The sequence below is a fragment of the Diabrotica virgifera genome, chromosome 2 (genome assembly GCF_917563875.1).
Source record: "Diabrotica virgifera virgifera chromosome 2, PGI_DIABVI_V3a".
Taxonomy (NCBI): domain Eukaryota; kingdom Metazoa; phylum Arthropoda; class Insecta; order Coleoptera; family Chrysomelidae; genus Diabrotica; species Diabrotica virgifera.
In genome coordinates, this window is record NC_065444.1 from 200,125,535 (window position 1) to 200,138,153 (window position 12,619).

Sequence of the window (12,619 nt, forward strand, 5' to 3'; positions counted from 1 at the left end):
TGTTGGGCAGTGAAAAAGAAAGAGGAGCAACGAATGCATGTGGCGGAAATGAGAATGCTTAGATGGATGAGTGGAGTGACAAAGAAAGATAAAATTAGAAATGAGTATATTAGGGGAAGTCTAGCTGTGGCACCAATTGATGCCAAAATGAGAGAGCATAGGTTAAGATGGTTTGGTCATGTTCAACGTCGAGACGTTAATCACCCAATACGAAGAATAGCTGAAGTGCAGATTCCTGGAAGGAGTAGGAGAGGAAGACCAAAGAAGACCTGGGGGGAGACCATAAGACAGGACATGTTGGTAAAGAGGATTAACATTGATATGACCCAAGATAGAATTGTGTGGAGAAATGCAATTAGGGAAGCCGACCCCGCATAGGGATAAAGCAAAGAGAATGATGATGAGGCTTGAAACTTATTGATCAAGCCTTGTGTGAACGACTTTATTTGAAATATTCTTTTCTATGATTAGAATGAAAAATAGGAAGAGGAAGCGTAATATGGGACAGAGGTCGGCCATCACTTATATTAGTGGATAAGAAAATAGATGAAAAATAATAATTGAATAAGGAGAAGTGAGAACAAAACTATGCAGAAAAATCAACAGATCTATGTTCAGAAGTTGATATTTACTTACACGTTAAAACTATTCTTCCTTCTATTGATGTAGTAGCGAGGACTAAATACGGAAACGGATAATGCTTGCTAACAAAGCATACTTCTATCTGTCACAGATATTTGCACTCAAAACATCCACAGGGAAGTAAAATTCAAAGTATACAAAATATCATACGACCAATACCAACATAGGGTGTAGAAACATGGATCATGACAGAAAAGATAATAAAACTTATCAATATTTTTGAACGGAAAATATTGGGATCCATCTGTGACAGATATACTGAGACGTCTCCAGCGGATGCTGGGGGAGGTCAGGGTTCCAGTTGAGAGAGAGAAAGAGAGAGCGAGCGAGAGAGAGAGAGAGAGAGAGAGAGAGAGAGAGAGAGAGAGAGAGAGAGAGAGAGAGAGAGAGAGAGAGAGAGAGAGAGAGAGAGAGAGAGAGAGAGAGAGAGAGAGAGAGAGAGCGAGAGAGAGAGAAGTATTCTTCCTCTTTCTTTATCAGCACAGATGCAATAACATTGGAAAATGTTCTCCGTTTAAACTTTTTGTTATATTTATGATTCCTATTAGTTGACATATACAATTATTAAAAAAATATCCATTATTCACAATGGTATAGACACCATATTATGAATAAAGAAAATGCAAATTAATAATCCTATATTTACTAGTAGATATAATTTTTAATGAATGTTTGCATCTAGCAACAAAAAAAACTTGGCTATATATGTTCTTACCTTTTTTCTTTACCCGTTCGTATCTAACTTCATCTTCATGAATTATGGCTGCTTCACCCTGAAGTTTTGGAACTATGGTTGTAGATGTAAAGCTAGCAGCTACGGCTCCTGTCGAATAGTGAGCTGCATTGAATTTGTCAGCTTTCTCTGTACTTGCTTTTTTGTTCACTTCTATCGTTGGTGGTTTGTACTCTTTATTTAGTTCATCTAGGGTATACTTTGTTTCTGGATTTATTTTCTTTAATCTGGCTTGTGGATCAGACTTATCCGCAATTTCCTCTAAAATACAAAAATAAACAGTTGAACATATAATTTTTTGATGTAAATACAGTTTTAAAATTACAGTTTAAATAAAACAATTCAACAGAGTATTCAAGAACTCTGCATAAGTTTTGAACATAACATAACTTGGAATTCTAGGACTTTTTCTTCAAGAAGTATCGCACAGACATACAGAGGGATGGATAAAAAGTGGCGGCTCGTCAGAGGAGGCAAGGGAGGCACAGCCTCCCCATAAATTTTTTACACACTCTACACTGTTTTGTTTATCATGAATCGCGAAAACAATAAGCACTCTCACTATAATACAACGTGTAAATTCCATATTATCACTAATTATCCATACGTACGGAGCATTAGCATTAGAACGCATGATCGCTTCTCAGTTTTATTAAATATTATTGTAGGCAGGACCCTGGGTTATCCCGAGATGCATGGACGGAGCCGAGAAGCCCAACAGGCTCCGTCGCTAATGCTACGTGCAGCGCAGCAGGCGTTTAAGGAGACCCGGTCTCCTAACAGTGGTATCTACGGCGTCATCACACGCTGCCCGGAGATATACCAAGGGAGGCACAGTAGCTTCTCGGCTCCGTTGCGCGGTTGCGTGCGTCTCGGGACAACGAATTTTAGGGTCCTGACTAAAAATAATGAAAAATCTAAAAGTGCGAATTTTGTTATGAAATTTGGTATGTGGGGTTATAATAATATTTGGAACAACTTGCTCAAATAACTTTTTCCGATATCTCGTAACTCAAATAAAAATATCGGTAATTTATCGTGTTTTTGAATTCGCAGTAGGCCGCGTTTAGAATTAAAAAAATTCAGTTGAGTATCTTGAAAAATTTGAAGCTTCATTATGTATGGACTGCAAAACTTCAAATCTGTATTTATTTTGATATGCATAGGTATCTATTTACAAATAGATGGAATTGTTAACAAATAAACGACACAAACTTTGGTATTAAACTTTTACAATTAGACTAACTATTTTTAAAATGATATGATATCATGAAATTATGAATTAGGATGATATTATGAAATGTAAATAAAAAATGGTCAAAAAATGGAGCCTTAAATTACATTTTTTGGCGCATTTTTTGCTAGTGCAAATTTGTCTAGATATTTTACAGTTAGGTATAGCCTCCCCTATTGTAAAAATCACGAGCCGCCACTGGATAAAAGACATGATTTCAATAAGGGTATGCTGGATCCTTAATAAAGAACACTTAGTAGAACTATGGTGGGATGTCAGCGTGTAGGAAGATCAAGAAAGAGGTAGATAGATGAAGTGAGAACCGATACTAAAAAGATATTGAGGGTGGATAATTAGAGGAGAGCAGCCCGGGACAGAGATACTTTGCGGCAGATGCTATGGGAAGCCCTGACTTGGACTGTAGCACCATAGGAGAGAAAGAGAGAGAATCCTTAATAAAATGCCAACTGGTTCTCCAATTTATTCACTACACCTTAATTCAGTCCATTGATTTATGCTGTATGCTATCTAGATTAGAAATAACAAAAAGAAGAGTTACAGAAATAATTGTATTCCATAAGTGGTTTTCACTCTACCTACATGTATGGAAGCAATATTTGATCATTTTTGATTTCTGTGATATTGAAGACCATTTTTAATTAATTATGTCAAATAAATGTAGGATTGTAAATAGTTTACCATATATTTTAAATTCCCCTGTATCTCATGTTTCTTAATTATTAGTACGAGAACGGGATAAGGGTCTCACACATATGGACGTTGGCCCAGATGTGCAGAACGAATTGGGGATTACGGCGACGGTAGCGGACTACTTTTAACTTTATAGTTTTAGTTTATTGGAAAAAGACGGCGGCGGGTCGGTACATACTTTGAACCAATTTTAATTGGGTTCTTTCACAGGAAAAAAGAGATTAGCCTAAGAGGGTTTGTTTTAGCGTAGGGAACGAGAACGAATACATTGAGTCGATATTAAGATCACAGCGACGACAGACGTGCTATTGGAGTCGATTCTGAGATTCGAACTTAAGAGGTTGTATTTGGGATAATCATAAGGACGTAATATTGACAAGCCGGTCATATATTAAGTAGATAAACGCGATTTTTTCAAAGACATTTTCTTTTGTGAGAACTCGTAAAATTTTAGTCGCAATTACACTTTTACATTTCGTCAATTTAATAGTATCAATAATTTAGTCATCTACTTTATTAATTAAAACTGTTAAACATCAAACGGACTTTTATTACGATTGTCTTTAAAGAATCCCTACATAAATATTGGTTAAAAAAGAGATGTCTATCCCAAATACAGTCATTTTTATTCTGTTACATCGGTTGTCGCAGTTTTAGATTGCAGCATGCAGTCTAGGTATTATCTCGATGGCCTAGAAGCAATACCTCATAAGTGCACCTGTAAAAATGTGTGGTTTTTAACAAAAAACTTTGTATCGATGGCCTAAAAGCAATACCTTGTAAGTACAAAAAAGAATCAAAAATCATGCTTTTGGCGCCGCAATACTGATATAAACCTTTTCTACCAATCACCAGTGGTAAACTTTATAATATAGATGTGCAAATAGTTATTTATGAAACAGTTCGTGAAGTATGCTTTTTGCGAACGCACGCGATATTTAGAACACGAGCGACAACGGAGCGAGTGCTATACATCGCGTAAGTTCGCAAAAAGTACTTCACGCACAGTTTCATACAATATTTTATCTACTCTTCGACAAACAAATAAAAAAACTGTAACTCTTCGTCACTGGAATTCATTTCTATTCTACAATTTTTAGAAATTTGACATTTAAAAATCCTAACTACTTTCAAACCACAAAACTGTCAAAAATTTTGTTGGAAGTCATTGCTCATATTGTCATCACCATGACAACGCGAATGTTAAGGATATTTGATTATATGAAAGTGTGCCAAAAAACCCATTGAAAGTGTGCGAAAAAGTAAATCCCATTTAAAATACAAATTTTTACTTCACGCACACTTTAAACCCTTCACACACTGCTATCTATAATGACATTTTTCATAAACTAAAAACTGATACATAATATGACATAGAGTAGATAAACAAAATTTTACATTATAACCGCCATTAACTACCATAGTAAAATAAGCACATACGAGGTATTGCATGAAAAATATTTTGGGCGATGTATTGCCACGCCATCAAAAGTACGATATCCATTGTTTTGTGCCTTTTTACTTTTGATGATTGGTACTGTAACGGACAAAGAAATCACTTCATGTGATGACGTGCTGGACCGAACACCAGGATAATCCAAGGACCTCGTTGCTCAGAGTCGGGAGCGTAAAAATGGGGGGGGGGGGTTCGAATTCATATCTTAAATAGGGTAGCTGGGAGATTGAGATGAGGCTAAGACAAGACAAACGATACGGAATACATAAGACTAGAAGTTGGGCGCCGTTTAAATTTTTACCACTAAATTTATAAAGGAAATACATAAATATAAAAATAACATACCTGTAAAAAAAGACACAAAAAATATACACATAAAAATAAGGAATTTATACTGGACTTGATAAAAAATAGTAAATCTTAAAAAAACTTTATTTGCGATACTACATAATTTTAATGTGTATTATAATATATTACATGTCCCTACTCTTAACGGTGTTTACAGAAATATCATGCATTAAGTGTAATATCCTATTAATGGGACCGTGGTCTCTGATTGTACTAATTGATCAAACGCAATATTTAAAGAAACTTTAATAAAAAATGAAAGATGTCTAAATAAGTTAAATTTTATGAATGAAGTTAATTAGACCATTGTCCACTGTGAAATCAATAAAAAGATTTTCATGTTTCGTTTTTCTCTACAATAACCTATTATTTATATATTTACAATCAATACACGAAAAAATGTTTTAAATAAAAAATTGTCCGGTGATAATTCACAATGAAACTATATTTGCAAAAATAAAGAAAGTTCTTTAATCACGTAAAGGGAACCTCATAACACTCAAGAGGTCATTGGCACGATTTTAGATCAAACAACTCAAAGTGCCACATTTGTTTGTTTAGATGGCACGCGACAAAATAAGTTACTGACTGACCTTATATTTGAAGAATGGATTGGATAGTCTAGCGGCGACTTTAAAGATGAACAGTCAGTTCACCAACACAGCTGGGGGTTGCGGTTGTTGTCGAAAAATGGTCAAGATTGTGATATATCCCTTGGACTCTTTAATAAGAAAAGGATTTCTTTAATATCATTGAACTGACCTAGGAAATTTAAGAAAACTTACCACGTGTAATATTACGTGAGATTTAGCACGAACACAAAGAACTGGTACTCAACTTTAACTGAAGCGTCGAAGCGTCCTGACTTCGGACGTCACCAAAAAACTAATGAGCCACTTAACTGCTCAAAAACTATACACACAATGCCAAGAATTCACAGATTTTTTGCTTAAATAGGGCTGATGGCTTGAGGGACGCGAGTTTGTTAACGGTCGTCAAAGATAAACAAAAAAGGCCCTTATTAGCATCGTAGCAATGTCTCAGAACTCTAATTCCCAAATGAGTTATGACTGTTTCAGGGGATTAAGTGTTAATGATTGTTTCCAGTCCTAGATACCCACGTTGAGTGTGAAATCAGACGGTTTATGGGGAATATGGCATTCGAATACACATGTAGATGCAGCACCTGCATAAACAAGCTATTTAGACGAAATTGGGTTAGATTTTACACGCGGAAAATTAAACCGTTATAGTACAAAAGGTTTATATCAGTATTGCGGCACCAAAAGCGTCATTTTGAATTTTTGGTACTTCGAGGTATTGCTTCTAGACCATCGATATGCCTATGGTCTACACTAGTTTTGTGAATTAACCACTAACTTTTACTTTCAATTTTGTATAATTTAGTTTTCAGTTTTAAGAAATATACATTCAATTATACATGTGGTTTAACCTGTGAGACGCTGGTCTATGGTAAAAATCGATGTGGCTCATATATGAGTCGATTGGTAGCGAACGTGTTAAACAGAGAAGACAATAATTTTCAGTACACAAGGTACAGCATCAGGGTATAATACAATAGCATGTGGTTCAGTACCACATACAGCTATTATACACTTGAGTCCAGGCTTTTTTACCAGTGCGACATTAATACCTGGCGAGATAAAACACATACTTTTTATCTAGCATCATTGTCTTACACGCATGAAACTAAAGGCAAACCAGCTACTGCCTGTTATTAAGTAAAGACACATGTTATTTTTATGAACGCTCTAGACTTAGTACATCAAAAAGAGATAGGTACAAAAAACTCTTGGGGCGTTTTCAGATTTTAAGTACAATTTGTGTTTGTGACGTTTCTGGTTTGTTTACTTGTCACTGTCAGTTTATTGGATTTTTTGATGTTTTTGTCCAGTTTTTGCATTTGAAGAATACACGGAAAAAATCGGCTGTCACAGATTAACCATTTTGAGTTATTAGATGTTAACGCGTGGACTTAGCTTATTTCTCTCGTGTATGGGCATATATTTAAGGGCTTTTTCTCGTGACTTGTCTTGTTATTGCCTAGTTTAAAGGTTTCAGAAAATGCAAACTGGAATTTACTACAAGATGGAGTAAAAAATGTAATTTTTACAAAAATGGACTTGACCGGTTTTTCTCGTGTACCCTTCATTTAGAAATTATTTATATTAAACAAACAGTTGTGTTCACTACTAATTTTATATTGGAGATTGAAATTTTAAGGTAAGTGTATTGTATTCTTTTTTTTTCGTTAATTTCATACAAAGTCAACATCCATTCACATGAATGGTTTTGTTCAAGTTTACGTAAAAGTGAAATAAATAACAAAAAGAAAATATTTATTGTCAAATATTTATATTAGAACAAATATTTAATTACGCTAATGGTATTCAAAGGATTTATTAAGCTATTTCAAATGTAGCTGTAATTCTACACCAAAATTTTAAAGCAAAACTAACATTTTACATTTTATTTATTTGATAACGTCAAATTTTTTAATATAATCCGTGATCGAAATAGTAGCCACTTTCTGTCACTTGCTGTTGCGTGGAATATATTTTCTACTTATTTCGTATACTTTAAGACGCACGGGTAAAGAACCCTGGACTCAAGTGTAAGTACAACAATGTTTAATAATAATAATACAAGTACAAAAGTGTATTTAAACATTAATTCTTATTCAGCCCTGTGATGGATGACCGAAGTTATCTTTATCGTTTGAGTTAAAGTTAAGATAACTCTCAGGCAGGGATAACGATGCCCATAACTATTTACGTAAATTCGGTGTGATGTATCCATCACCGTTATGAGATAGTTATTTCTTAAACGTTAAAAAAAGAAATAACATTTGAGTAACAAAGTTTGAAGTAACAAAGAGAACCTTATGAAGAAAAGTACAAGTTGGAGTAAGTGCGAGAGATTGTTCGGAACATGCTACAGGATGGGTAGATAACCGTAAAAGTAAATACCCGTCATCGGCCACCACCGATGACCGAACAGTGCCGAACAGCAAACAGCTGTTCGGGTTCGGTGGTGTATCAAAAAGTAGATAGAAACAGGGTTGCCAGATTGGTGTATTTTCCACAATTTTGGGGTGATTTGAAAGCGCCTTGAAACATTTAAATTGTAGTGGGATTTTTTGGGGGCAAAAATTGTAGTGGGATTTTTTGGGGGCAGAAAATTATGGAGGGTTTTAAGGGGTCATGGTAAATTAAATTTGCGAATGTACATAGAACTGTATATTATACTCCATATAATCAAAGATGATAGGAACTATGAATTATTTCCAGGGCCCTCGTTGATAAGTAGTATAATTTTGGTTTACTGTTCTCTTCATTTGACTACTACTTTATTAAAATGCGACCAAAATTTAAATTTGGGGATTTGAGCTTCAATTTGTGGGAATTTCAGTTTCTAAGTGGGGGAATTATAAAATATCATCTGGCAACTCTGGATAGAAAACTCAGTAGGTACCTACTTAAAATAAAATCCCTATGTTAATAGAATTTCAACTTATATCTCTCGATTTGATTTTTGCATAATTTTTAATATTGTATTACCTTTCTATTCTTAATTATTAAATTATTAGCTTCTAACTTCACTTGATTTCTGTCTAAAAATAAGTCAAAAGATGAATCTAACCTTACACATCCTTGTATAACTACAGAGTTATCTCAACTTGAGGTTTAACGTCGCATTATAAAGTGACAGTTGATATATCAGATAATTCAAGAACTGTCACTGTCAAGAAATAACGCAAGTAGTTAAGTTAAATATGCAGTTTGAGTGGTTGTTACTAAAACAGTTGTTACTTTTTGTCAATTTATTTATTTGTCGCTGATAAGAAGTCAAGGGCCAAATAGACAAATCTGTGGCTATCGTTTGTGGTGATAAGACTTTTCGCCGCGGGTAGCTCCAAAATTAACAAAACTTGTTCACGTGCTTCTGGTAAGTTGAGCATTGTTTCCAACTATTGTTTTTGCTTTTGATCGATTTTGTATTTGCTTTTGATTGGTTTAGCTTTTTAGTTTAATTTTATCGAATTTTTGCTATTGTTGGACTTGTAGTTTTTCATTATGGGTGACACCGCCCCCCGCCCCCCTGACATTCCACCTAATAAAGGTGGTATAAAGAAATTTAATGATAATACATATGACAAAAACACCAACAATTAAATACTCGCAGTATGATAATGGTCCATTTTTTGTATACTTGGAGTCCACTGAAAAAGTGGGATTCAACATAAAGTCAACAACATAAAAATAGCTAGGGACATCTTTAACTTGAGCTTAACAGATCTAAAAGGAATTAAAAATAAAGGTCTAAACAGAGTGTGCATTGAATTCATAAAGGCCACATCTGGTAATAAATTTGTAGATAATAAGATACTACTAGAAAAGGCCTATAAAATTTTCATACCCTACAACTTTGTTACGTGTAAAGGCATTGTACGACAGATAGATATAGACATTAAAGAAGATGAGCTACTCAAATACTGCAAAGCATATCAGGGTGTAGAAATACTAAATGCTAGACGTCTCACCAGAAAGGCTATTCAGAAAGACAATGTATCATATGAACCGACAGCTACGGTGCTCCTTACCTTTAGATGGGTCAGACTACCGCGATCCATTCGATTCTATGGACTGGAAAGATTAGTTAATGTATATGTGCCCCCTGTAACACAATGTTACAAGTGCCTTCGCTATGGTCATACGAGAAATAACTGCAAAAGTAAAGAAAAATGCTTTAACTGTGGACAGGAAAAACACACGGAAGAAACACAAAATTTTACATGCGTTACAAAGTGCTTTTAGTGTAAACAAGAACATAAGTCTACATCAAAAATGTGTCCGGAATATAATAGACAAAAAAATATCAAAGAAATTATGGCATTCGAAAACATAACATGTTATGATGCAAACGAAGTAGTTAAAAAGCAATATGAACTAAAAGGAGAGTACTATATTAATAAAGCTGAATTTCCAGTTGTACGGGGAAACAAAACAATGGCAGATAATCCAGAGGTATATATTGAACCCTCAGAAAGAAGAACACAAGATTTTACAGCCAATACAACTAAAAGAACATACCAACAAGCCCTGACTAACAACCCAAATAAAAAAATAATAATCCAAAAAGGGTTATGACAGAAAAGCTCATGAAGAATGTCTAAACTTCCCCAATGGACAGCCAACAAGCCAGAAATCTTCACAGCCTATAACTTTCAGTCCACATTATGAATCTAATACACAGCAGCCTAGTAGTGCACTTAAAAATACTAACAAAAGTTCATTAACTCAAGAGGAGGAAATGAAACAAATTATCAATTATCTTTCAAACACTTCTAAAAATAACAGAAATACAATAGGAAATTTCCTTTGGCAAAACACCAGCCCAGGACCATCTTCAATGGGCCTGGCTGACTTATCTGACAACTAAAAACACAATAATGCACAAATTTAAAATAATACAATGGAATCTACGAAGCATCAATTCTAATAGAACAAATTTAATGAACTTAGCAACACAGGAAAGTCCAGATGTACTTTTACTAAATATGAGACCTGGTTAAAAAACACTAAACAGTTTACACTTACATCTTATAAAATTATTCGAGCTGATAGTACTTATGCTGGATTCAGCTATAGAGCTGAAATCGTTAGTACACAAAATATCCAATACATAATTGTTAAAGTAGGTGAAGTATAAATAACACCAGTGTACAGCAATTCTGATATTCATGTAAATCATGAACTATTGTCTGACATATATAATAACTCAATCAAACAAAACCATTATAATGGGAGATTTTAATGCACACCACCCTATTTGGGACAAATGCCCAACCAACAGAGGTGGGAAAATTATTTCTGAGTTCATAATGGACTGATAATGAACGACGAATTTCCAATCTCCTTCAAAATCCTAATAATCACTTGAGTGCAGTAGACTTAACAATAGTAAATAGTGATCTAGCCTTAAAAACAACATGGTACACCCTTTCAGACTGCGGTAATAGCAATCACTTTCCTACAGTCCTAGAAGTGAACATGAAAAACAACAACAGCTTTTCAAGCATCCATCTCGGCACTTACAAAACAAGAAATTTTAATAAAGCAAACTGGGAACTATTTTACAACAACATAGTGAATCAACTGGAGGCACAGGACGTAGTCACCTACAATGTTTGGAGTAATATTATCAACAAGGCAGCTGAAAATGCTATATGTACCATATAAAAATTGTGGGACAACTCAGAAGACAGGAACATGGTGAGACGAGGAATGTTCAGAATGGATAAGAGAAAGAAAGGCCTTTATAGAAAAATTCAACAATGCCCCAACCCTAGAAAACTACACTAATGTAAAAAGAATAACAGCACAAACAAGGAAGAGGCTTAACAACAAGAACAAAGAAAAATTTAAAACTTTTTGTGCATCACTAAATAGAGAAACCAACAGTAGTTACGTCTGGCAAAAAATTCAAAAATTCTCAAATACAAACAATAAAACAAAATGTCAAAATTATGCAGACCATCTCAAGCAAGACATTCTAAATAAAATGTCTTCAGTGGACATTGACCCAAACTTCGAACTATTGCAAATAAATGAAGATAACACCAGTCCCCCTTTCAACATTCATGAATTTAATTGGGCCATAAACAATAAAAAATCATCAGTTCCAGGTATGGATGACATATCCTATCTAATGATTAAAAACCTTCCTTTTAGAATGAAGTATTTACTAATAGACATATTAAATAATATATTAAAAGGTGGGCAGCTGCCACAAGATTGTAACAACTTCAACATAATATCAATCTTAAAGCCAATCAAACAACCCACGCCACCTGAGAGTTTTAGACCAATTATACTCTCCTCATGCGTAGCTAAAACTATGGAAATCATCATTAAAAACCGTTTGGACCACACTCTTGAAAACAAAAACCTTTTCGGCAAAAGCCAAACAGGTTTTCGTAAAGGGAAAGGAATAAATGACAACATTGCATACTTGTCAACTTATGTATATAATGCCTTTACCCTATCAGAATCAATAATAGCAGTAGGGATGGCGGTTGTTGACAAAACGCCGGTTTTCGGTTATACCGGTTTTTTTCACCTACGGTTTAACCTGGCAATTATAAACGGTCAAAAAAACGGTTATTCCAAAAACCGGTTTTCGGTTTTTTAGTCAATAGCCAATACCCAATAGGTTACATTTATATTGAGCTTTAGTTTGCGATACTCCATTCTAATCGATGTCAATCCATATCAGTATAGAAATAAGTCATCAATGTTGTCAAATCGGTTTCGGTCAGTTCAAAATTTTATTTTTTCCACTTATCCGGTTTTTCACCGGCTATTACTTTAAAATTAAAAAACCGGTTATAACCGGGACAAAAAAACAACCGGTAAAACCGATTATTGCGTAGTAAAAAAACCGGTTTTAGGTTATAACCGGTAGGTCTTTC

The 12,619-nt window shown here is 34.5% G+C and overlaps 1 protein-coding gene across 1 annotated transcript in view; it reads right to left on the reverse strand.

The window, feature by feature from the left end:
- The window catches only part of LOC126880343 (RING-type E3 ubiquitin-protein ligase PPIL2), a 51,134-nt gene that overhangs the window by 23,250 nt on the left and 15,265 nt on the right, over positions 1–12,619 (reverse strand). The window contains exon 2 of the mRNA XM_050644146.1: positions 1,358–1,636. Within this exon, the coding sequence (XP_050500103.1) occupies positions 1,358–1,636 (279 nt within the window). The remainder of the gene's footprint in view (positions 1–1,357; positions 1,637–12,619) is intronic.